The 26,874-nt window shown below is 41.8% G+C and overlaps 1 protein-coding gene across 1 annotated transcript; it reads right to left on the bottom strand.

Moving 5' to 3' along the window:
- Positions 1-3,399: 3,399 nt before the first annotated feature.
- SELENOS (selenoprotein S) lies at positions 3,400-26,499 on the bottom strand. Its single transcript, XM_063445622.1, has 6 exons — positions 26,360-26,499; positions 15,765-15,890; positions 14,962-15,068; positions 6,075-6,146; positions 5,218-5,299; positions 3,400-4,129 (listed from the first exon to the last, which is right to left on the bottom strand). The coding sequence occupies exons 1-6, from the start codon at positions 26,433-26,435 to the stop codon at positions 4,050-4,052; spliced, it is 543 nt and encodes a 180-aa protein (XP_063301692.1). The 5' UTR covers positions 26,436-26,499; the 3' UTR covers positions 3,400-4,049.
- Positions 26,500-26,874: the final 375 nt, after the last annotated feature.

Here is a 26,874-nt window from a genome sequence, read left to right as displayed (position 1 = left end):
TAAGGGACAGTATGTGTGTGAGGGGTAAATTTAAGTAAATTAAAGTAAATTTAAAGCGAGACAAACGGATGAGGAATTCTCTATAAAGGATTTTAAAACTTGCTGTAGTAAAAATGTAATTTATTTATTAATTTGTCCCTGTGGGCTGCAATACGTAGGTCGCACAATACGTCCCCTTCATAAACGTATTTATGAACATGTGTACAATATAAAACGGGGCTATGAGCAACACAGCGTCTCAGCCCATTTCAATAAGTACCACAAAAAGGATCCTAATGGGTTAATCTTTCTAGGTATCCAAATAGTTAATAAAGCCTGGAGAGGGGGAGATCATATAAATGCAATAGGTAGGGAAGAAATTAAATGGGTACATCGTCTGGGAACTTTAGAACCAAGAGGTTTGAATATAGAATTTGACTTGTATAATTTCCTGTAAGATGAATAATATAATTTTGCAATTTTATTTCATTTTATCTGAAGCTTAATTTTTATAAATTATAGTATATTGTATAATAAAGATTTTCTAGAAATTTTAACTTGATTTTTAATATATGTATTATTTGACTAATATATTCCTCTTTTTTCTCTCACTCAGATTGAGTAGATATGTATAATATGAATATAGTCTGTACATTAAAAGGTGTTTGAGATATGTGTTATAATAAAACGCTATTTAGGTGATAAGGACTCTATGAATGAACATTGTAGTGAAGAATTTTGGAATAACACGTAGAGACTAATTTTTAACCAATGAGAGGACATAATGGGCGGATACACGCCAATGAGTGTGGATTTAAAAGAAGGCAGCAGCAGGATGGGAGTGCGATCTGAGGAAGCCGAATCTGAGGCGAAACGCGTCATCATGCACGTCCCATGGTTACGTCACTAAGGCTCCGCCTCCAGGAAGTGTCTGCGGTATTGTGTTTGCCGGCAACCAAACCGAACAGAACATTCGTCCAAAGAAGGATTGAGGGAGCTAAGTGACACCGTTTTATACTGTGGAAATTTGCAGATATTAAAGTCTATTTCGTTTTCAAGCTGCTGCCGTCCTGTGTATCTTTTGTATACAAAGCGGATACAGTTGGAGCAGGCTTATCTGCTCTTCACTTGTGAGTGTACCCATAGAGAGATTGTCTCCATATGCTAATTTATTTTACTGTATCACGCTATGTACTTCTCTTTATATTTTATTATACATATGCACAAGTAATGTGAAGTAACCCAATCGAGGGTATATACAGCTGGGTATTGTATCCACTTCATTTATCTGAATTTTGTGTTGCACTGAAGCACTGTGGTATCAGAGATATCAGCACATTTGCACTTTTGTGTATTTTCACGTGTGTATTAGATAATACCACATTCACAATATAATTATTGTGAAGTATTACAAGCACAAATATTTTAAATTTGATTTTAAAGAAATATTGCACGTTTTTTGTCTTAAAGGCACAGCGCACCCTTTTTTCTATATGTGTGTGAGGGGTGCAGTATGTGTGTGAGGCTGCAGTGTGTGTGTCTCCCCCTCCCTTCTTACCTTTTACCAGAGAGTGGGGGACATAATGCTGCAAGCCCTGGTTGCATGATCACTTTAGCCTGCAGCTCCTCTGGCTGCAGGCCGACTCTCCTGTCCTCCTGCGAGCACACCGCAGTATCAGAACGTTTCATGGCAACGCTCCGGACAGGCTGCTTGCGGGAGGAACTCAGAGCTTCCTAGGCCATTCCCTCTCTCTGCTGGATCTAAGTACCAGCGAGCCGGTGAGGGAGATCTTTGATCTCCTCACCAGCCCGATAGGGTTAACAGCAAGGCTGGCTCTGCTTGGGCCGGCAAGGGAGATTAAAGGATCTCCACTGCTGGCCTTGGCATTTTCTTTAGAACACACCACCGCCCACATAAAATCCCAAACCGCCCACAAGTGAGCAGTAGGGACCAGGTTGACTACCCCTGATCTAGACCAATTTCTTTTAATTTGTAACATATTCCTACTATTAACGAAAGCCCCCTGTTCGCTCCTATGCAAATATCTACCCATTTCTTTAACACGACTTTGATTCAGGATTAATATATAAACATATCCCTCCTGCTTTTCCATTTCTATAAACAGTCCAATAATATGTTTCATCCCACCAAGCCTCAGCAATTATGCCATACTATTCCTTGTATGACAATATCTCAAGCTCCCCCATTTTGTTAGACAAGCTTTCTGCATTCACAAGCAGACATTTACAGCTACAAATTTTATTTTATTTGAAAAAACTGAATACCTTCTTACTTTGCCTGCTAATCAAACCATCACCCACTTTATTCCACTTATGGCACTTAAAACATCTTCTGCCCGGGGGCTTAGCAGGAGATGGGAAAATAATACAACTTATTTTGTATGGTGAGTGCTAGAACATGACATCCACCACACACTGCTGAAGAAATGTAGGCCAAAAGCAGTGGTGTCTATGACAATTGTAACCCCCTCTCTCCCTCCCACCCCCCCCCCCCCCAAAAAAAATCACTATTTAGTAGATACATCCCCACAGAAAACATGCATGCACTTAATTATGCATTTCTTTCATTCTGGTACATCTAAAACAGCCTGTTAAAGCTGCAGATCTTGTCTGCAGCCTTTGCAAGTCTTCCATTTTTTTCCCTCCAGCACAAAGACTTTCTGTGGCTGTCCAATCACAGACTTCCCAATGTGGCTCAATGAGAAGTCTCTGCAAGACAGGCGCTCTGGGCAATTGCCTGTATCAAATCCAGCTCCACTGAGCTAGACAACCAGGAAGTAACTAGATGTGTGATAGACAAGGTGTGTAACAAGGTTCATTTATAAAAGTGCCAATTTCTATTGAAATCTATACTTTGTGCAAAGTGAAAAAAGTAGGCCACACTCTTCACACATAAAGTACCCCAGCAAGCCAAGTGCTTTAGATATCTGGATATCCTTTAATGTAGTTTCAGAGAAATATTGGTTTCACTATTTATTAATAATTGAACTGTTTAAATTGTGAACCTTCTATTTAAATCATTTTTTTTTCTATTGGAATAACATGTTCCTAATAATTTAATGTCATCAATGCAAACCTGGGCAGTTTGAAGATATGATACATTATAGAGAATAAATATTTCCTGCACCCTACTGGCAAACTAGATGAACAATGCATTAAAATATAGAAAAACTGGTTAATGTTTGTAAAGATTAGAGTGATAAAAATCATGCCTCCTTTCGTTCTCATACTTAATGTTCAATCTGTGGTTATATGCTTCCAATACAACATGGCTTGCACATACTAGCATAAGATGGCCTAATAGGGGGGTGTGGTGGTGGTGGTGGTGGTGGTGGTGGTGGTGGGTGTGGGTGTGGTGGGTGTGGGTGTGTGTGTGTATATATAAAAAAATATGCAACATTCTGCTAATAGCAGTTTTTATTAGTGAAATGTTTGTATTTTCTGCAAAATGTTATTCTTGTGATTAAGAGCTAGGATTCAAATTCAGTACTTAACAAATGATACATAAACCCTGTACATGTAAAGGAACCAGCCAAATGTGGCTGGAACCTCAAGTGCTAAAAATTGTGAAAATGATCCTTTTATTTTGTACAAACATCACTATAACAAGCTGAAGGTGCAAAGTATCATTAGACGCAGTAAACACATAGAAACAAAACAGATAAACAAAAAAATAAGGGTGTTATCACCACACCATTTCAGTCATCCTTCTTGGATAGAGAACCATTTATAAGGATGACATCATTAAAAGCATCCATTAGTAGCACCGAATGTCCACAGAATCATTTTCTCAAACGAAAAACATTTCCCCCCCCCCACCAAGAAATGTCCAGCTGGAGAACCAAAAATGATAGTGTCTGTGACTTGTTCTTCTTGTTTATAAAGCTACTGAACTGGGTAGATGGAATGTCACTGTACATCCCATGTCAGCCAAAGGTATGGTAAATAACAACGGTGAGATACTAGGATAAATGCTATTTCTGTGGATGGTAACAGCCCTTCAAACCTTGCTGGTATAATTTGGGAAAATACCAGCAAGGAGTTTAACCTCATCCTCCTGTAGAGGGGCCCCTTCGGCCGGGTCTCCACACGCATGTGCCACCTCCATCACCAGTGAGTGGGTTAAACCCTATGGGGAAACAGGGGAGAAAAAACAAAAAAACACAGAAGATGAAGTAATGTAACTTTACAATATCTGTTAACATTAGGTTAAAACCTTTATTATAAAATATATGAAATGTCTACTGCTGAGAAAACCTAATACAATGAATGTTGCAAAGTTTCAAGCTACCATTCAATAAACATAGTTTGAGGAACGACGCTATGCAGACTGATTTTTATTTACCTCTAGGCACTTGTCATACATGCATATTATTCCACCATCTACCAAAATGCATGTATGAGACCTATTAACGCCAAGCAGTCTGATAGCGGCATTTTTGTGTCATATTAGTTTAAGGTATCTTTACTGCAAGACTAGAGGATGAATACACAGACCGGTCATATTTTTAGTTATGGAAGCTAAACTTTCCTTATGAATAGATATCCTACACAGATTTCAAGAGAAACCCATAGTAAGAAATCAGTGCAACTGATTCCAGCTCAGAAATCCTGGAAGAGGCTTTTATATTAATATTATAGTACCCCTTGTGTTGCAACATCTAAAAAAGACTAACATTTTTCCTTCAGCACAATCTGTTAAGACATATAGTACACGTAAGTGTCTTGCCAAAACACTCCGCTCACAGTATTTCAATCGAATCTACAGCCTCAAACTGCCAATGCAATAAGTACCATGGATCTGCAAGGGGCTCAAGTTTCACAAACATCAAATGAAGTGGCTTAGGGGAACTTGAAATCAACCTGAAGTAATGGCTAATAGATCTGCTTATTTACACACTTTGTTACAGGCAATGGGACCTTCTTCATTCTCTCTACATTTATCTTGTTGTTACAGTAAGCCTTAATGCTCGTGTACCAGATTGTTGAGGGTGACGACATCCTGGCCAGACGCAAGTCAGATATTTGAGAGAAGTTTATGTTCTGGCACCACAGGGAAAAAACATATGGTATCAATAGATTTTTTTATTTATTTTTTTATTCTATTTTTGCCCAACAAAATGAAGGTTGTTTAATATGTTTTGCAAGGCAAGCAGAAGATAAATATATTAATTGACTTAAACGACTTCTGATTTAATTATTTAAAATTATACTAACCACTTCCACGCAGAGACCGCTTTTCTGTTTTTGGCTTTAAGGGGGTGGAAGATGTGGATGTGCTGGGAGATGGAGACGAGGTCTGACAATAGAAGAAGAAAAAAAAATGTTTACATCAGTTTATAATCAATACGGTTTATGAACATGTGTATTTAAAAACAGCTTAGTTACAAATGCAGAGTAAGCCCATATGTGTCAAAGGCTTACTCAAACCATTTGGGGGGAGGACTTTTGTAAAATGGCATACTGGGCACTATTTTTTTTTACCTCTCCCCCCCCCCCCCCCCCACCTAAAAAGGAAATAAAAAAGGTTTTAACTTACCTAGAATCCAGCGCCGGGCGACTCATCAGGCACTAACTTCCACACCCCTAGCGGGCATCAGTTAGGATGGCCCACCGTCCAATTGGACCATTTTACCGTCTCAGAGTGCATTTAAGCAATCTGAGCCAGTGAGGGGTGGGGGAGAGGGAGAAATACAGGGATGGAGGGAGGTGGGAAATGTATTATTTAGTTGTTTTTTCTATTGGGAATGAGAGAGAGGAGAAAAAACATTTTACACATATATTAAATTGCAAATGATCAATGGGTCATTGAGCTAGTTGTATTAGTTATATCCATTTTTTTAATTTTTTTAGAGTAAAAACGTGACTTCATGAAGATGTTTTTGTTCTGCAGATCCTACTGCAGGGACATGATCTAATACGGTCATATTAACACATGTACCCTGTTGGTTTTTGGCTTGTAGTCAAACCTTTGGAACCCAACTCTTACAGATCACGGTATTTGCCTACTGTTTGGAAACTGCTGTGGGACCAGCTTTACATCTCAGCAATGAAGCATGCTAGTACGACCTCACCTCATTAACTTGGTAAGTCACTTTATTACTTTTCCAGCCTTCTAGTTTACGACGCCTCTTTTCCTCTTCCAGCTGAGAAAGAAATTAGGGGGAAAAAAAGTGGAGGTTTAGATGTGACAAATTGAGACAATCACTTCACACGGTAATTGTTTTGCAAACATAGTAAATGCTGGAAGTTTGGTAATTTAATACATTGAGCGATAATCCTGCACACTGAGATGGTTAAAGGACAGAACTATGGCGGCATCAGGACATGGGTTATAGGGTCTGCAAGTCTGCAGTGTTGCAATAATGAATGATTCTTTATGAGTGGTTATAAGATATGCTTTCCTGCATTAAACACTGCTCGTTATTGTTGCACAAAATCATGAATGCCAACAATTGCTCATATAATCTCTGGACTTTCTCTATATTCTATATATGTGAACCTCCATAAGTGAAGCAGTATTTATTTATAGGTCAAGCCACTGCAGTTTCACTGCTCAATTTTCTGATATTTACGAGTTAAATCACTTTTGTTTCTGTTTTTGTAGCCCTAACCACACCTCTCCTGACTTTGACTGATACAGCCTACATGCAAAAATTATTTTCAATCAGATGTTAAAAACTTCTAAAAAAAAAATACATTATCTTCTGTTCTGTAAGTTGACTTTTAATCACACAAAGTAAGCTCCTACAGGGTCTTGAAGGCCATTAACACAGCAGAACATTATAAGTTCTAAATTAAACAGAATGTGCAATACATGAAGTTGAAACATTAGATCTCTCTTTACAGGAAGCGTTTAGGAAGGCTGTGCAAGTCACATGCAGGGAGGTGTGACTAGGGTGCATAAACAAAGTGATTTCACTCCTAAATGGCAGAGAATTGAGCAGTGAGGCTGCAGGGGCATGTTCTATACACCAAAACTGCTTCATTAAGCTAAAGTTGTGCTAGTGCCTATACTGTACTTTTAAGTCAGTTTTTCTACTTCAAATGGAACATTTGCTATTCACTGACAACAGACAATCTTCAAGAACTGCTCGGCGGGGATGTTGTGTGAGCTTAATTTGTGACAGTATATTAAATTCACATAAGCAATGATTACAATTGTGTATATATTTTGGAAAGAGCATGGTTTATAGAATACAAGTAATTCATTATTTGGATATTTCGTTACCACAAACTGGTTACACAAAAGGTCTTCATGTGTAATTTGTTTGCATAAAAAGCACCTAAACATTTTATGTAATTTAATCCACATCATCTTGCTAGAGAACAAATCAATTTTATTAGGTGATAAATGGAAAGTGAAAGCGAGCCAATTAAAACATTTTCATCTGTACACAAACATTTGTACCTTCAACGGCACCATAAATGACACAAAGGTGATAACCTCTGCTGCTACCTCAAAACAGGCACTGCCAGTGATAGCACAATTTTTGGATCTGTTTACCAAAGGGGCACTTCCTGTTTCCTAGAAAAGCTGCACTTATTCATAGGACTTTGTCTGAACTCCAAAGCTAGCTTCCCTGTCTGCACACTCAACTTCAGAGTGTCAATACTGTCCAAACCTCAGTTTGTTGCTATGACTCATGCCGAGATATGATGTATAATCTCTGTGCTCACATTCCCACAGTCCGGCTAGTCCACTGAGGAAAGCAAGATGCCAGCATGTGATTGCCAGTATTTGTTTTGGGTAGAAAAGCCAGGATTTGTCCATGCCAACATGATTATTGAATTGATGTGTGTGGCATTCAGCCAGCTTTCTCCTGCGGGTCATCTGATTCTTTTGTTTTGGTTTTAAGAAACATTGTAGCAACAGAGATGGAAACATGCTTATCAATATCATGCTGTATGTGGTCACTGCTGATCAGGCAATAATAATGGTTATTCCAACTGATATAAAAGATCATGCAACATTCCAAAAATGTCTCTCTTGCAAAGATCATTGTCAAAAAAAGTGCAGCATGTTGTAGTGTTTGTGGAGCAGGCAGGAAATAAGCTGTGCAATCAAGACATTTTCTTTCAGATGGATAAGGTTTCAGAGTAGCTCAGGTCGCTAAACGCAATTGACTGAGCTTCCTGAAAGACTGATGGGATGATGCAGGCATGAACATCTAATGCTATGACTTAGTGGGAGAATATACTTCTGCAAGCACATTGGATCAGAACAACAGAAATCCTGTCAATACCATAAAAATATTTAACTAATTAAATGAAGACATTTCTCCCATATCAGAAGCTATGCAACTTGGATCGCAATGATGGGCTGGGGTGGGTTAGCCCAACATGCTGGGAATGGGAACCATACCCACACAGAGTCATTGCAACAACCCTTTTATTCCCGTTTATAACTTCAGACCTCTACCTTTAATCCCCAGGCTCCCTTAAAATTTCCTTTACAACCATACTTATAATATGGTTTTACTGTACCAGTTGACTATGTTAGCCCTTGTTTTATACCTTAATCAATTTACACAGTGCTTTAGTAAATCCATTCTTTATCAAAGGATTATCTTCTACCATGCCACTTGTATTGTATCTTCTCACTATCCATGATTTCTGACTTAAATTTCAGGGCTACTATCCTTGCACAATGTGCCTGAAAGAGATATTTACAATAGCACGAATTGCAAGGAATTTAACATTATAGGCCAACATAGCCAAGCAAAGTTTAAAAAAAAAAAGTCAGCTGTTTTTTAGGTTTGGCTATCTGGCCGAAAATTTTAATTCTCTTTGAATTCCAGACAACTCACTGTTCAAACTGGCACTCACTCTCAATAACACACACACACACACACAAACCCTGACAGACAACTGCCGTTGTCACTGCAATACTGCCACCAAGTGGACATGGAGTTGACTGCCAACCATTGCATACACAATTGAATACTGTGGAAGTGGCAATTCCTTGTTCCCTTACCCCAGTAAAATATATTAACAACATTTACAGGAGTGAAGGCAGGTAAAAAAAAAAATACACGTATCAGTAGCACTGCTGTATTCAGGGCAACATGGTCACCCCATGATATTCTATGCACACACATGCACCCTCAAGAATCTACACAAAAATAGTGTACAAGTGCTTGCACGCTCGAGTATTCCTTTACTAATGCCATATGATAGCAGGTGTCTGTTAGTGAATTTAATTTACATAGTACTCCCTTACTGTCCCCCTACATACCTTGCATAGTTTGCCTGGAAGGGATATTCACTATAGGTAAAAATGTAAGCAATTCAAAGTAAATTCCAAATTTTAGGCCAAACCAAGTTGAGAAACAAAATCTCAGTAGTTTTTTTTCAGTCTGACCTACCATTTGAAATTCTCTTTGGAATTCTAATAATCCAGCATCTTATGCTATGTAGATACTGCAATTCTACTTCCTGAGAATGGAATAGTTCACAGCTGATACATTTTGTACAAAGCCCATTTGAAGTCAGAAACACTGCCATCTGGTTGACATGAATTTGACTGCAGTCTCTGAATACACAATTGCAAACTCAATCTTTAACCATTAGAGAGACACTCAATTGAAAGGTTTAACTATTTCACAGCTATATCCCCAAAGAAAACAGGCATGTATTTTTTCTGCCTGCTATCTTTGAGGCTTTAGGAATTGAAATCTTGAAAAGGTGACAGACCTTTTGTCTGCAACTATGCAAGTCCTCCCCTGTTTCCCCAGCTCAAACCGTCTGTCTGTGCCAAGGAATACACTGCCTCTGTGATGGAGCTGTGCACATTTCCTATATGCCTCTGTGATGGAGCTGTGCACATTTCCTATATGCCTCTGTGATGGAGCTGTGCACATTTCCTATATGCCTCTGTGATGGAGCTGTGCACATTTCCTCTATGCCTCTGTGATGGAGCTGTGCACATTTCCTATAATCCTTAATCATTATCTCAGGAGCTGGCTTTAAAATTGTATTCTGACACTTGGGGAAAGGCTTTATCATAATATAAAAACAAAATGACTATCCCCATATGAAGGGGGAACCCTCCAAATTAAAGGCATAACACTTGCTTAATTGAAAAAAATATACAGTCAAATAAAGAAAGGTAGAGTGGCCCATTGTACCCCCGAATCAGCTCACCATCCATGCCCACCTTTTCCTGGTTTTATAAAGGATATTGATGTTATGCTAATCAGTAGCTCTTCTGCGGCTCTGACTTTCAATGTTGTCAGAGCGGCAGGCTGAGAATCTCTGAGCCTGTGCTCTGACTCACTAACTGAGCACCGGAACCACAAGGGAGAGGATATGATCTGACTGCACCTACAGCTGGTGCGCACCAATGGACCACCAGGGAATCGTTTAAATTAAATATGCTGGTGTCCCAAACTTGTGAGCTGTGTTGGCCGCCGGGCGCCTCTGTTGTCATGGCGCCCTACGTGACCCCACAGCTTGCACACCCCAAAGGCTGGCCCTGCTGACAGACACACTGGCACTCACTCTCAATAACACACACACACAAACCCTGACAGACAAACACTCACTGACAGGCACACACACACACACACACACACTGACAGGCAGACACACACATTCACTGAAAGACACTTACTTGACAGACACTTGCTGACATAGACCAGTGCCATCTGAACAACATTATGGACCCCCGGGCAAAGCAGTGCACTGGGGCCCTGCCTACACAACTTACAGGAATAAAAACTTAAATTATAGATACAACGAAGATTATATTTAGAAGTACCTCCAACAAATGCAATGCATACATACACACAGACTGCTGAATACACGCATACAGACTGCCGAATAGACACACACAGACAGACTGCCGAGTAGACACACACACACAGACAGACTGCCGAGTAGACACACACACACAGACTGCCGAGTAGACACACACAGACAGACTGCCGAGTAGACACACACACACACAGACAGACTGCCGAGTAGACACACACAGACAGACTGCCGAGTAGACACACACACACACAGACAGACAGACAGACTGCCGAGTAGACACACACACAGACTGCTCAGTACACCATGAGAGTGCTGAATACATACACACAGACGGCTGACCACACACACACTGCAGTGAGGGGTCCAGTGTATGTGTCTGTGTGTGTGTGTGTGTGTGTGTGTGTGTGTGTGTGGGGGGGGGGGGGGGTTGCTGCGTGTGTGTTTGAGGGGTGCATGTAGCAAATGTTTTTTTTTAAATACTACTATACATTAAATAAAATGTATGTGTCGTCCCCCCACCCTTCTTCTTACCTTTGGTGAAAAAGGCTGGGACACAGACAGCCCTGGTGGTCCAGTTGTGAATTCTGCACAGCCTGCAGCTTGTCTGGCTGCAGGCTGTCTCCTGTCCTCCTGCACGCAGAGAGCTGTGTGGAGCATTGCCATGGTAATGCGCGGCAACGCGCCACACAGCCTGCTTGCGGGAGGAGCGACCTGCCTTACAGGTCGGCCGGTCCTGCTGCCCTGGGTCCTAGTTACCTCTCTCCTCGATTGCTACCACACACTCCCTTCCAGACACACACACACCCACACTCCCTTCCAGACACACACACACCCACACTCCCTTCCAGACACACACACACCCACACTCCCTTCCAGACACACACACACCCACACTCACTTCCAGACACACACACACCCACACTCACTTCCAGACACACACACACCCACACTCACTTCCAGACACACACACACCCACACTCACTTCCAGACACACACACACCCACACTCCCTTCCAGACACACACACACCCACACTCCCTTCCAGACACACACACACCCACACTCCCTTCCAGACACACACACACCCACACTCCCTTCCAGACACACACACACCCACACTCACTTCCAGACACACACACACCCACACTCACTTCCAGACACACACACACCCACACTCCCTTCCAGACACACACACACCCACACTCCCTTCCAGACACACACACACCCACACTCCCTTCCAGACACACACACACCCACACTCCCTTCCAGACACACACACACCCACACTCCCTTCCAGACACACACACACCCACACTCCCTTCCAGACACACACACACCCACACTCCCTTCCAGACACACACACACCCACACTCCCTTCCAGACACACACACACCCACACTCCCTTCCAGACACACACACCCACACTCCCTTCCAGACACACACACCCACACTCCCTTCCAGACACACACACCCACACTCCCTTCCAGACACACACACCCACACTCCCTTCCAGACACACACAAATTAATTGTATTTCTTGTTGCTCCTACCTTTAGAAGATCTTCCTGCTCCCTTGTGCAGTTTAGTAATGCGGGGCCGGAATGACGTCATATTCCGGCTCCAACATCACCAGAGGGCGCGCGAGGGAGCAGGAAGATCATCAGCAGAGGCAGTGCTCCCTCGCCGCCGCCTGCCTCCTTCCTCACGCGGCCAGTATATTGCTGCAGAGTAGGCACCTGCCATCTGGGACAAGCAGGTGCCTACTCTGCCTTGCTACCGGGGCACCCTAGGTGGCCATTTGGCCACCAGCTGGGCTCTCTGTGACAGGCCATCGGCCTGCTCCGCACGGCTCCCCCCCTCATCCTGGCGCCAGGGACTGGCCTTGCAGCAGCTGTTTTTCTAATTATTTAGGACGGCCTGCGGGGCAATTGCCTACCTGCCCCCCGGCCCAGCCCACCCCTGCATGCAGGTCTACGGACATCGACAATTGATGGGCATCTCTGATCACTCACTAAGCTCCAAATTCAAAGCTCACAACTTGTAATAGTTGTTATAAAATAAAATAATAAAAATGTAGTAATAGTATATGACTAAACATTGTATAAGCCAATGTACCCCATGTTTAGCAGGTCTCATCCTAGCATCCTAATGCCTGAGATTAACCCACTTTCTTGGGACATCCTTCCTCCTGAGTCTCTATGCAGTGCAAGTTCAAATAGGGCCTTGAAATAAGGCGCCTGCGATAGGGAAGGATGCAAAACGAAGGGAGTTGGCCTTGAGCAAAACCAAGACAGCTGCACACATTATAATGGTACTGCTGGGGCCAATTCATCCAATATACAAGATCCATGTAACTAACTCACTAAACGCCAGACTCCCATCAGCCAGATCTGGACCCCGGGAATCCACCCTGATGCAACAAAAAATATGGAAGTAGTGGGCTGACTAAAATATGTAAATTATAAATAATTTATGTATCAGTGTCAAAATGTGTGTGTAGGTATGTGTACATGTGTGTAACTTTGTCAGATTGTGTGTGTGACAGCGTGTATGTGTGGAAGTGTATGAGTCCTTACATACCACCATTCAAAAGCCAACACTGTACACAAACACTACTTATAAACATACCCCTGCAGTCAAATGCCAACACTACATCCAAACACAGCACTGCAATCAAACACCAAAACTACAGAGAAATGCATACCTGCATGCATACACCACAGCATTCAAAAAGGACATACAATTACACTCCTACACACATACTCCATACAAAACATGCTGACATTAAAACACACAAACACTGCTCATAAGTACAACCCTGCAAAGATGGGCAAACGATGTATCCCCAGTTGGAAAATCATTGGAGTTTCACCAAAGATAGGGATCTACTTTTTGGCCACCCTTGTGCTAGAGGGGCGGACCAAATTTGTAAAAAAAAAAAAATTCTTGCACCATGGCCCTCTGAATTGGTTCCGCAACAGGGTTAGGAGCTCCAAGGTTATTCTGTAGATTTTGTGTTTATAAACTAAACTAAACTAAACTAAATACCAAGAAAGCTCTGAACATACAGTTTAACCTATTATTCATTCCTATCATTCACATACTACTACAGTAAGGCGTTCATGTATAGTGTTGTAACCAGCAATTACAGGTAATAATTTATAACTTAAAGGTTTATTAAAGGTTTATTTCAACCACGTCAGTGATTTGACGTGGTCATGGTGGAAGGAGTATGTCCCCTTAAGCATGCGTTCTGAGCCAGTAATAGGTCTACTCGGCAGTTTCGCTATGAGAAGTCTGTGACTGGACAGCATGCGGCCCCAGTGACATCAGAGGGGACACAGCAGTCAGCACAAGGAGCTTCACCCATGAGTAAAAACCTTTATTTTTTACATGTTATGCACCAAATGGAGGTAGGGAACCCATGCCATAGTGCCCAATAAGGCATATTACACAGAAAAAGTCCTCACTCTCTAAAGGGTTAAAGTAACCCTTTAAGTTTGCAACTATCTTTATAAGTTCTATAGTTAAATATAGAAGTAGGATCCTATCAAATAACGCTAAGTGATTAGCACACTTCAGTTGTATTAATAAAGAGGTTGAAGTCCTAGTTGGAAATTAAAAATTAACATTTATTATGATTTCAATATAAAATCTAGTATACAATAAAGACTTTACCAACTTAATTACCTTAGAAGATACTGAAGCAATAAGTACTTCAGTTGTACTTTTATAGCCTAGCCTGACAGTAGAATTGTACAAGATAGATTGTCAGTGATCTAATGGACCGATTCAAATTACTTTACAGTACACTGGATTTGATGATTTAGCATCATTAGATTTGGATGTCTGCCTAATTAGACGATTAGGAAGAGTGATGCTATTTGGGGTTTCCTAGACTGTGATAAGTCAACACCTTTTCCATTTTTGTACTATTTCGCCGTGAACTGTATTTGTTTCAATAATGAGTTTTCTAATATAACATTTTAATTAGGGGTTTCTCTTTACAAATCTCATTTTTAGAGGTGTATTCTTTACCATTCCTACCCAGTGAGACATACTATTAAAAAACGAAATCTCTATGAGCCATGGAAGGTTAGGATCATGCTGATCAGACGATTGCCATCTCTGCTTGTTGCCAAAAAATGGGAAGTGGAAGGCAATATAACTGCAGTAACCAATTGCAAAACAGAGATGGGTTTACCTGCTTTTGCCTTTCTTTAAATATCTCTGCCTGTGCATCGAGCTCTTCTTGCATCCTCAACCGCGCTGCGGCCATTGCTTCCTGTCTTCTTACCACCTCCTCAGGATCTTTAAAAAAAAATTAAAAAGATACATAATATTGAATATTAAAACTACCATTCTTCTCATCCTCAACCAATAATAATAGGATATGTCTGCAAACATCAGTGAGCCATAGTTTGTCACTATATGTTTAATGGTAGCAGCCTAGAGCTTTGGTGACAACAGATGGAGATACAATGAGACTGTTTTAAAGTAGTGTCAGCTAATCTTTGGAACTACTTTTCCCATGATACTAAGCCAGCCGCAACAGCTGTCTGGACATTGTGCAGCTGCACTGCCAAAGGTTAGCAATAACTGTACAATGGTGACTCATGCTCAGCTGAAGATGAAAGTCTAGATTTATTCAATGATGAAATAAGTACAAAAATAAGAAGTCTTTTAAGGCAACGTTTTCCTTAAATACTCTGGAGTTAAGGGTGTATTTGAAATAACATTAAACTTCTTCTGGTCCTATTATTCTATGAGCAAGGCAAAATAGAGAATAATTTGCGGCTCCTCTGCAGAATAAAACAGAGAACATGTGTGGTGCCAGAACAAATGAGGGAGGGAAACAGTACTCTAATAAACACGTCTACACATGTTGCAATACAAATGGTCTTAACAGCCTCATCTGGGAACAAGGGTGAAAATAAAGTGTCAGGGTATAATATGTCTGCTTCAGTGTTATTACTGGGCACTTAATTTTAAAAGAAAATACCAAACCTGGTCTAGATGTGCGTGGAGTTCCCAGGACTTGTCGGAATTTCTCACTCAGCTTGTGTTTTAGAAGCATCATAACCACACAGCTCAACAGGATGTACCAGCCATAATTAGAGAAAACAGCACCCACTGGAGGACGAGAAATAGACATCATTAATACTCAGCACTCACAATACACACGTACAAAGACGCAAATTAGATATAAAATTACGTTAAAGCCAAAGAATTGGTCTGACGGCAGAAATGTCCAACCTTGGCAGCCAGCTATTGTAGGACTAAACTTTCCATTATGTTCTGTAATAACACTGGTAGACCATAAAGAAGCCAATGACACTCTCTGCTCTTCCTCAACTCTTGCACATAGGACTAGCAACCGAAAATATAAAAGTTTAACCCCTTAAGGACCGGACTGTTTTTGCGATGTTGTACATTTGCGACCAGGCATCTTTTTACACTTTTGTGGTGTTTGTGTTTAGCTGTAATTTTCCGCTCTCTCATTTACTGTTCCCATACAAATTATATATTGTTTTTTTCAGGACAAAAGGGGCTTTCTTTACATACCATTATTTATATAATCTCATGTAATTACATTTTTAAAAAAATGATGAAAAATTTAAAAAAATACATGTTTTTTGACTTTTATGTGAAAAATCTTTTACTCATCTAGAAAAGCGAATGAAAAAAACTGCTAAATAGATTCAAAATTTTGTCCTGAGTTTAAAAATACCCAGTGTTTACATGCTTTTTGCATGTTATAGGGCTATAAGTACAAGTAGGATATTGCGGTTTCAAAACATACATTTTTAAAATGTTTCAATAGTGACATTGTAACACTATTATCTGTCATAAATCGCTGAATAACAACCCACATGTACATATTTTTTTTAAAGTAGACAACCCAGGGTATTCAATATGGGGTATGTCCAGACTTTTTTAGTAGCCACTTAGTCGCAAACACTGGCCAAAGTTAGCGTTCATATTTGTTTGTGTGTGAAAAAAGTAAAAAAACTAAATTGAACGCTAATTTTGGCCAGTGTTTGTGACTAAGTGGTTACTAAAAAAGACTGGACATACCCCATTTGCAATACCTTGGGTTGTCTTCTTTTGCAAATGGTATGCCATCATGGAGGTAATTCTCATTCCTGGGCTACCATACGCTCTCAAAGGCAACGTAACCAACCTGGCCATTTTGAATGTAAAAATATTTGACCCATATATTTGACCCTGTAACTTTCAAAAACGCTATAAAACCTGTACATGGGGGGTACTGTTATACTCAGGAGACTTTGCTGAACACAAATATTAGTGTTTCAAAACTGGAAAATTTATCACAACAATTATATCATCAGTAAAAGTGCTGTTTGTGTGTGAAAAATGCAAAAAAAGTCACTTTCACTAACAATATCATCGCTGTGATATGTTTTACTGTTTTGAATCACTAATATTTGTGTTCAGCGAAGTCTCCCGAGTAAAACAGTACCCCCCATGTACAGGTTTTAGGGTGTCGTAGAACGTTACAGGGTAAAATACAGTGATAGCAAATTAAATTCTCTGGACTTTCGGCCTGGGTTGGCAGGCAGGTCCCTTAAATTGCAATCAATAAAATAACTTAATTATGTAAAAATATTACATAAATACGCACGTAGAATTTAAATATATATGCATATTTATATATTTGAAGTCTACGTGTATATTTATATAATTATTTATGTAATTTTGTATATGGACATATGAATAGTTCGTATTCTTTTTATTTATTTATATATACATAGATATATATACAATTTAATTCTAAGTGTATTTTGATATAAATATATTAATATCAAAATACAGTTAGAATAAAATTTCGTATAGATATATAATTTTTTTTTAAATTGTTATTATTTTTACATGTTTAATTTAATTTAAATTACTTATTATTTGTATTTTATAATATATATATATACACACAATATATATAGTTATTATATATATTATATATATACATACACGTGTGTAATTTAATTATAAGTGTATTTTTATATTAATATATGTACATATTAATATAAAAATACACTTAGTATGACATTATATATATATATATATATATATATATATATATATATATATATATATATATATATATTATATAGACATATATTATATAGGTATAATATATGTCTATATATCATATATATATATATATATATATATATATATATATAAATAATTTTTTATTTTTTTTATTAACTTTAACTTGATCCTGATTTTACACTAGCAGGGAGACTGCCTGTCAGCACAGACAGTCCCCCTGCAGGCAGACACATGGACACCTATTGTGACCATGTGGTCGCCCTGTTGAGCGATCACATGGTCACAGGGGTCCTAATCTGCCATGGGGAGACTGTCTGGGCTGCAGGCAGTCTCCCCACAACGGGAGCACCGCCGATCAGGTAAGTAAATCTTAAAGTTAGGATGGTTCAGGACCGTCAGCGGTCGGCAATGGAAAAATGCCGATGACGGTCCTGAACCGTCCTGCGTCCTTAAGGGGTTAAGGAACACTATAGAGTCAGGAACACAAACATATATTCCTGACCCTATAGTGTTAAAACCACCATCTAGTTACCCCCTAAATATAGTAAATTCTAGTCTGCTCTTCCCCTGATCTGCCTGCTTGGCTGACCTCATCAGAAGTGGTGGTCTGAGACAATCACAATCCTTTCCCATAGGATTGGCTGAGATTGTCAAGGAGGCAGGCCAGGGAGAGCCAGCACAAGTTAAACACAGCCCTGAATCAATGCATCTCTATGAGAAAAGTTAAATGTCTCTATGCAGAGGATGGAGACATTGAATGCCAGTGCTGCACACTGTGCAGCACTGCTCTACGAAGCACCTATAGCAGCCATCTGAGGAGTGGCCAGTGGAGGTATCACTAGGCTGTAATGGGAGCACTGCATTTTCTCTGGGGGGCGGAGAGGAAACAGTGTTTACTGCAAAAAGCCTGAAGGGAATGATTCTACTCACCAGAACAAATACAATAAGCTGTGATTGTTCTGGTGACTATAGTGTCCCTTTAAAGGAATATGCACATTGAGCCCATAATGTTTCCTATTTGCCAGCTGCAGGCAAATAAATAAAGGTAAAATAGTCAACAGAATGATGGTCTCCTGAGTCCTGGCATTGAGGTGATAGACTATGAAGATGGCTTCTGCTGGCCAAAGAACACACTAATGTCTGCATTAAACAATATATACATGGGAGTAATCCATGATTTGGTTTACCCCCCCTCTCCTCAAACCTTTTCAGTTCTAAAGCTCAATTAAATGAATTTGATTTAAATAATTGAAAACAAGCTAAATATCACACATGAAGAAAGATTATATAAAAAGAAAAATACACTAGCTTTCCATGCTCAGCAGAGGGACTGAAATGGGTTCTTCCACTTTTTGTTTGTCCTCATACTGTAAATCAGGCTTCCCAAAACTACGGCCCCCCAGATGTTGCTGAACTACAACTCCCATGATTCTAGGAATGAAATAGGCTGAGAATCATGGGAGTTGTAGTTCTGCAACATCTAGAGGGCCTGAGTTTGGGGAAGCCTGCTCTAAATAAATGGAATAAAGGAGAGCATTTTAGCTTCCTTCTATTTTCACCTTTTATTAATTCCCTTTTCAGTTTTAACAGTGAAAACATGTAGACCGGGGTATCCCGACATAAAATAATTTTCATTATAAAGATTAGGGCCCTAATCAGGCATTGGTAAACTCACTGGAAGTTTCAGAAAATAAAACTGAACGAAAAAAAACTGAGGCAAAAATAGCAGATCAGAAAAAATTCTCTAACTCTGTTCAATGTCCCAACATGCCTACATTTGCTTCAGTTACACTGTTTGGATTTATAGCGCAAAAATTCTGAGTTTGGTCAACTACCCCGAGTGTCTCACCATAGTCTCTCATTCTGTCACAGTGTGTGGTGGCTGTGTGTGTGTACACAGCGCAGGCTGCCTGTATGTGAAGGAGGTGTGTGTGTGTACACACAGCGTGGGCTGCCTGTATGTGAAGTGTGTGTGTGTGTGTGTGTACACACAGCGTGGGCTGCCTGTATGTGAAGTGTGTGTGTGTGTACACACAGCGTGGGCTGCCATGTATGTGAACGAGGTGTGTGTGTGTACACACAGCGTTGGGCTGCCTGTATGTGAAGGAGGTGTGTGTGTACACACAGCGTGGGCTGCCTGTATGTGAAGGAGGTGTGTGTGTACACACAGCGTGGGCTGCCTGTATGTGAAGGAGGTGTGTGTGTGTACACACAGCGTGGGCTGCCTGTATGTGAAGGAGGTGTGTGTGTGTACACACAGCGTGGGCTGCCTGTATGTGAAGGAGGTGTGTGTGTGTGTACACACAGCGTGGGCTGCCTGTATGTGAAGGAGGTGTGTGTGTGTGTACACACAGCGTGGGCTGCCTGTATGTGAAGGAGGTGTGTGTGTGTGTACACACAGCGTGGGCTGCCTGTATGTGAAGGAGGTGTGTGTGTACACACAGCGTGGGCTGCCTGTATGTGAAGGAGGTGTGTGTGTACACACAGCGTGGGCTGCCTGTATGTGAAGGAGATGTGTGTGTGTGTACACACAGCGTGGGCTGCCTGTATGTGAAGAGTGTGTGTGTGTACACAGCGTGGGCTGCCTGTATGTGAACGGTGTGTGCGTGTACACAGCGTGGGCTGCCTGTATGTGAACGGTGTGTGCGTGTACACAGCGTGAGCTGCCTGTATGTGAACGGTGTGTGCGTGTACACAGCGTGGGCTGCCTGTATGTGAACGGTGTGTGCGTGTGTGTACACAGTGTGGGCTGCCTGTATGTGAACGGTGTGTGCGTGTGTGTACACAGTGTGGGCTGCCTGCGTGTGTGTACACAGTGTGGGCTGCCTGTGAAGTGCGTGTGCGCGTGTGTGTACACAGCGTGGGCTGCCTGTATGTGAAGTGTGTGTGCGTGTGTGTACAGTGTGGGCTGCCTGTATGTGAAGTGTGTGTGCTGCCTGTATGTGAATTGTGTGTGCGTGTGTGTGTGTACAGTGTGGGCTGCCTGTATGTGAAGTTTGTGTGTGTGTACAGTGTGGGCTGCCTGTATGTGAAGTGCGTGTGCGCGTGTGTGTACACAGTGTGGGCTGCCTGTATGTGAAGTGTGTGTGCATGTGTGTTTGTACAGTGTGGGCTGCCGGTTTGTGAAGTGTGTGTGCTGCCTGTATGTGAATTGTATGTGCGTGTGTGTACAGTGTGGGCTGCCTGTATGTGAAGTGTGTGTGCGTGTGTGTACAGTGTGGGCTGCCTGTATGTGAAGTGTGTGTGCGTGTGTGTACAGTGTGGGCTGCCTGTATGTGAAGTGTGTTTGTGTGTGTACAGTGTGTACACAGTGTGGGCTGCCTGTATGTGAACGGTATAGTTACTAAAACAATTTAAGCTTAATAAAGTAATTTTGGTGTATAGATCAGGGCTTGACAAATTTGTTTGGAATCTAGGAGCCAGTCATTTTCAACAAGAAAAATGCAATTCTTAAAAGGGACACTATAGTCACCAGAACCACTACAGGCTTTTCAGTGTAAATACTGCCTTTTCAGCAAAATCATTACTGCTTAGTAACACCTCTAGTGACAGTCAATCACGACAGCCACTAGAGAGTCCAGGTTTACTGCTGAACAGTGTGCAGCACCCACGTTCAGTGTCTCCAAGCTCTGCATGGAGGCGCTGAATGTTCCTCATATAGATTGATTAATTTAATGCATCTCTATGAGGAGATGTGGATTGTTACATTTGCTGCGCATGCACAAAAGCCTCCCAATGCTTTCCTAAGGGAAAGCATTGGCTTAGCTGAGATCATAAAGATTGATAATCTCAGGCATGAAGGTGGGTCCAGCCTGGAAACTGGCACGGGAAAAAATGTGAGTAAAAACACCTTCCTCATGCAATCTGAGCAGGTACCTAAACACACACACACAGACGCTGACAGGCTCAAACACATACACTCACTCTGATTACTGCTCACTTGCGTTCTGCCTACAATGCTCCCGCAGGCGGCCAGCTCCATGCTGCTTCAGCCGGGAGATGTATACAGTGTGGGCTGCCTGTATGCGAACGGTGTGTGTGTATACAGTGTGGGCCGCCTGTATGCGAACGGTGTGTGTGTGTATACAGTGTGGGCTGCCTGTATGCGAACGGTGTGTGTGTGTGTATACAGTGTGGGCTGCCTGTATGCGAACGGTGTGTGTGTGTATACAGTGTGGGCTGCCTGTATGCGAACGGTGTGTGTGTGTATACAGTGTGGGCTGCCTGTATGCGAACGGTGTGTGTGTGTATACAGTGTGGGCTGCCTGTATGCGAACGGTGTGTGTGTATACAGTGTGGGCTGCCTGTATGCTAACGGTGTGTGTGTATACAGTGTGGGCTGCCTGTATGCTAACGGTGTGTGTGTATACAGTGTGGGCTGCCTGTATGCCAACGGTGTGTGTGTATACAGTGTGGGCTGCCTGTATGCCAACGGTGTGTGTGTGTACACAGTGTGGGCTGCCTGTATGCCAACGGTGTGTGTACACAGTGTGGGCTGCCTGTATGCCAACGGTGTGTGTGTACAGTGTGGGCTGCCTGTATGTGAAGTGTGTGTGTGTGTGTGTACAGTGTGGGCTGCCTGTATGTGAAGTGTGTGTGTGTGTGTACAGTGTGGGCTGCCTGTATGTGAAGAGTGTGTGTGTGTGTGTGTGTGGGCTCTTCATTGAGATTGATTTTAATTTAATGCATCTCTATGAGGAGATGCGGATTGGTACATTTGCTGCACATGCACAAAATCCTCCCAATGCTTTCCTAAGGAAAAGCATTGGCCTAGCTGAGATCATAAAGATTGATAATCTCAGCCATGAAGGTTGGACCAGCCGTGGGGTAACTGGCACGGCATGGGAAAAACGTGAGTATGTTACTACAGGACATAGGAGGCGCGTTCAGTGCCTCCTATCTCCTGTCTGCTGATGGCACGTTTGATGTCTTCACCCAAGCGTCCCTCTGGTGGCAGTCTGAGTGACTGTAACTGGAGGTGTTCCTAGCTTCCAATGAAAACACTGTATTTTCTCAGAAAATACAGTGTTTACATGAGAAAGGCTGCAGAGAGCTAAAGTTCTCACCTGAACAACCTCATTAAGCTGAAGTTGTTCAGGTGACTATAGTGTCCCTTTAAGTGCACCCACACTACTTATCATTTTATTCAGGAGAAATAGGGCTTTAATTTAACATCAAATAGTTAGCTAGAAAACATAATTTAATATGAATAAAATATAAAAAACAAAGTGAGATATTATGACTTACTTTTTTAATTCTACATGACATTTTAACTGTGAATGTCATAAAACTGTTTGCTTTTACTGTAATAAAATACACATATTTGTATTCAGCGATGTCTCACATGTAAAACAGTACCCCCTATGTACAGGTTATATAGTGTTTTAGGAAGTTACAGGGTCAAATATAGCATGTTACATTTTTCATTTTTTTCACATTGAGAATTACACTCATGATGGCATACCATTTGCAATAGTAGACAACCCAAGGTATTGCAAATGGGGTGTGTCCAGTCTTTTTAGTAGCCACTTAGTCACAAACACTAGCCAAAGTTAGCCTTATTATTTGTATATGGGTGAAAACCGCAAAAAACTAATTTGAACGCCAGTGTTTGTGACACTAAAAAAGACTGGACATACCCCATTTGCAATACCTTGGTTTGTCTACTTTTGCAAATGGTATGCCATCATGGGTGTAATTCTCATTCCTGGGCTACCATACAGTCTCAAAGGCAACGTAACCAATCTGGCAAATTTCAATGTGAAAAAAAGTTCAAGCCTTCTATTTGACTCAGTAACTTTTAAAAAAAATACCATAAAACATATACATGGTGGTACTATTTTACTCAGGAGACTTCACAGAACAGAAATTAGTGTTTCAAAACCGTTAAATGTATCAGAATTGTCGTGTGCCGTGTGTAAAAATGCAAAAAACTTCACTTTAACTGATGATATCATCGTTGTAATACATTTTACTGTTTTTAAACACTAATATTTTTGTTCAGCGAGTAAAACAAAAACCCCCATGTACAGATTTTATGGTGTCTACAAAAGTTACAGGGTTAACTATAGTGCTAGCAAATTAAATTATGAGTTATCATTCCCCTGCAATTTCACTGCTAAATTCACTGTCATTTAGGAGTTCAATCACTTTGTTTCTGTTGATGCAGCCCTAGCCACGCCTCCCCTGGCTATGATTGACAGAGCCTGCATGAAAAAAACACTGGTTTCACTTTCAAACAGATGTAATTTACCTTAAATAATTGTATCTCAATCTCTAAATTGAACTTTAATCACATACAGGAGGCTCTTGCAGGGTCTAGCAAGCTATTGACATAGCAGGGGATAAGAAAATCTTAATTAAACAGAACTTGCAATAAAGAAAGCCTAAATATGGCTCTCTTTACAGGAAGTGTTTATGGAAGGCTGTGCAAGTCACATGCAGGGAGGTGTGACTAGGGTTCATAAATAGGGATCGACCGATTATCGGTTTTACCGATATAATCGGCCGATATTCGGTATTTTCGGCAATTTCGGTATCGGCCAATAGGGATACCGATATTGCCGATAATACCTCCCAGGACCGCCAGGCTCATTACAAGCCCGGAGGTCCTGGGGGGGCGGGCAGCAAGCGTTTACTCACCTCCCTGCAGCTCCTCCAGCTTCCCAGTGTAAATCTCGCGAGACCCGCAGCCAGCTCTGACCACAATTCAGTGTGTTTATATAATTCACACTACACACACACTCTGCATTATATACATACACTATACAAACACACACACTCTGCATTATATAAACACACTACATTCACTATACACACACTACACAAACACACACACTTTGCATTTAGTATATACAGCATTCACTTTACACACACACTGCATTCACTTTACGCACACTACCCACACACTACACAAACACACTAGACAAATACACACTGCATCCACTACACAAACACACACTGTATCCACTACACACACACACTAAACAAACACCGCATCCCCTGCACACACACTACACAAACATACACAGCTCCCCTGTCTAAACACACTGCATCCACTACACGTGGCATGTATATTTTGTGCATTTACCTTTAGAAATAGTTTTTATTTTCCAAAATGGTAAATGTACAGAATATCGGCAAATTATATCGGCCTGAAAGTTCACAGAATATCGGTATCGGTATCGGCTCTAAAAAATCAATATCGGTCGATCCCTATGAATCATAAACAAAGGGATTTAACTCCTAAATGGCATAGGATTGAGCAGTGAGGCTGCAGGGGCATGTTCTATACACCAAAACTGCTTCATTAAGCTAAAGTTGTTCAGGTGACTAGTGTCCCTTTAATTATTCAGCATGGCTAGAAACATGTAAGCTTCTTTAGTAAGTCTAAGTAAAAGTGACATTTCTAGAAAGTAAAACGAAAATAAAGTGTGCTTTGATCCAAACAAAGATTGGTAATAACACATCCATAAGGACACAGACAGCACCGGTATATAACACATCCATAAGGACACAGACAGCACCGGTATATAACACATCCATAAGGACACAGACAGCACCGGTATATAACACATCCATAAGGACACAGACAGCACCGGTATATAACACATCCATAAGGACACAGACAGCACCGGTATATAACACATCCATAAGGACACAGACAGCACCGGTATATAACACATCCATAAGGACACAGACAGCACCGGTATATAACACATCCATAAGGACACAGCACCGGTATATAACACATCCATATAGACACCCCCCGGTATATAACACAGCCCCGGTATATGGACCCCCCCCCCCCCCGTTTATGGACACCCTCCCAGTATATAACACGGCCTCCCTGGCAGGCCCGGACTGGCCATCGGGCATACCGGGCAAATACCCGGTGGGCCGCGATGGCCGTGGGGCCGAGGCCGGCAGGGGAGATCACAGGATCTCTACCCGAACGCCAGCCCTGCTGTGTGCCTCCATGGGCCGGTGGGGAGATCAAAGATCTCCCTCACCAGCCCACAGGTAGTTACAGGCGGCGCTTGTTGGGGTGTGAGGGAGGCAGGAGAGAGGACCAGCGGAGCTCTAGCCAGCAGCTCCGCCGGGTCCTCTTGCGAGGTCTGAGCGTTGCCGCGGTTACCTCGCTAGAGTAAACTCTCACCACTGGCCCACCAGGGAAGGATGGCAGAACGGCACCCCCCCCACATCCCAGGCTCTGATTGAAAAATGCCCGGGCCTAATTTTTTTTCCCATGGACACCCCCTACCCCCAGTATATAACACAGCCCCCCGTATATGGACACCCCCGGTATATAACACAACCCCCCTATATGGACACCCCCCACCCCCGGCATATAACACAGCCCCCCTATATGGACACCCCGCCCCCGGTATATAACCGATATATGGACACACAGCCCCGGTTTGGACCCGGTCTTGGCTCGGGATGACTGTGCCGTTATTATCGCAGGTCTCGGCTATTGATACATATCCCCGGTGCCCGCTGTGGATATCGCGCCGAGTAGTTACCCGTATCCTGGAGCTGTAGGATCCAGTCCCGCTCCAGGTCGGTGGGGCCGCCCGGCATCTTTCCCTCAGTCCCCATGACGGAGAGCCTGCTGCGAGACTTGGCTCTGTTTACACCGTGTGGTGCCTGCACATCCTGGATGACGTGTCCGGGGGTGACGCAACGAAACGCTTGGAACGCAAAAACCAATCGTCTCTGCGTTCCAAGCCTCGTTCTCACATTGACAGGAGCCAGTGTTATTCTATGTCTATGCGTGTTACCATATAATAAGGAACAATGTTAATAGTGTACCGTACAGGGAATCACTCTGAGCAAGACACCAGGAACTGGAAAACCATCTCTTAGATTGACTACGGTTGATAGGAATTGTAGTCCAGCAAAGGTTTGACTTAACGTTGTTCGAGGCGACCAGAAAAAGCTTAAATTAAATCAATCCAAAAAATGATCCCCTTACAGAATAACTTATAACATGTGGGACAAGGCTTAAATGGTTAATTTGGATCTGAAATGGAAAATG

Source organism: Pelobates fuscus, chromosome 3 (assembly GCF_036172605.1).
Source record: "Pelobates fuscus isolate aPelFus1 chromosome 3, aPelFus1.pri, whole genome shotgun sequence".
NCBI lineage: Eukaryota > Metazoa > Chordata > Amphibia > Anura > Pelobatidae > Pelobates > Pelobates fuscus.
This window is presented reverse-complemented; position numbering and strand designations above follow the sequence as displayed.

Bases quoted from the DNA above. Each gene is read 5' to 3' on its own strand.
- SELENOS (XM_063445622.1), bottom strand. From the start codon at position 26,435: ATGGGGACTGAGGGAAAGATGCCGGGCGGCCCCACCGACCTGGAGCGG. The intron at 15,891-26,359 runs GTAACTACTCGG...CTCGTCCTCCAG, and splicing joins CCTACAGCTCCAGGATACGG to TGGGTGCTGTTTTCTCTAAT. The intron at 4,130-5,217 runs GTTAGTATAATT...GTTTCCCCATAG, and splicing joins GCGGTCTCTGCGTGGAAGTG to GGTTTAACCCACTCACTGGT.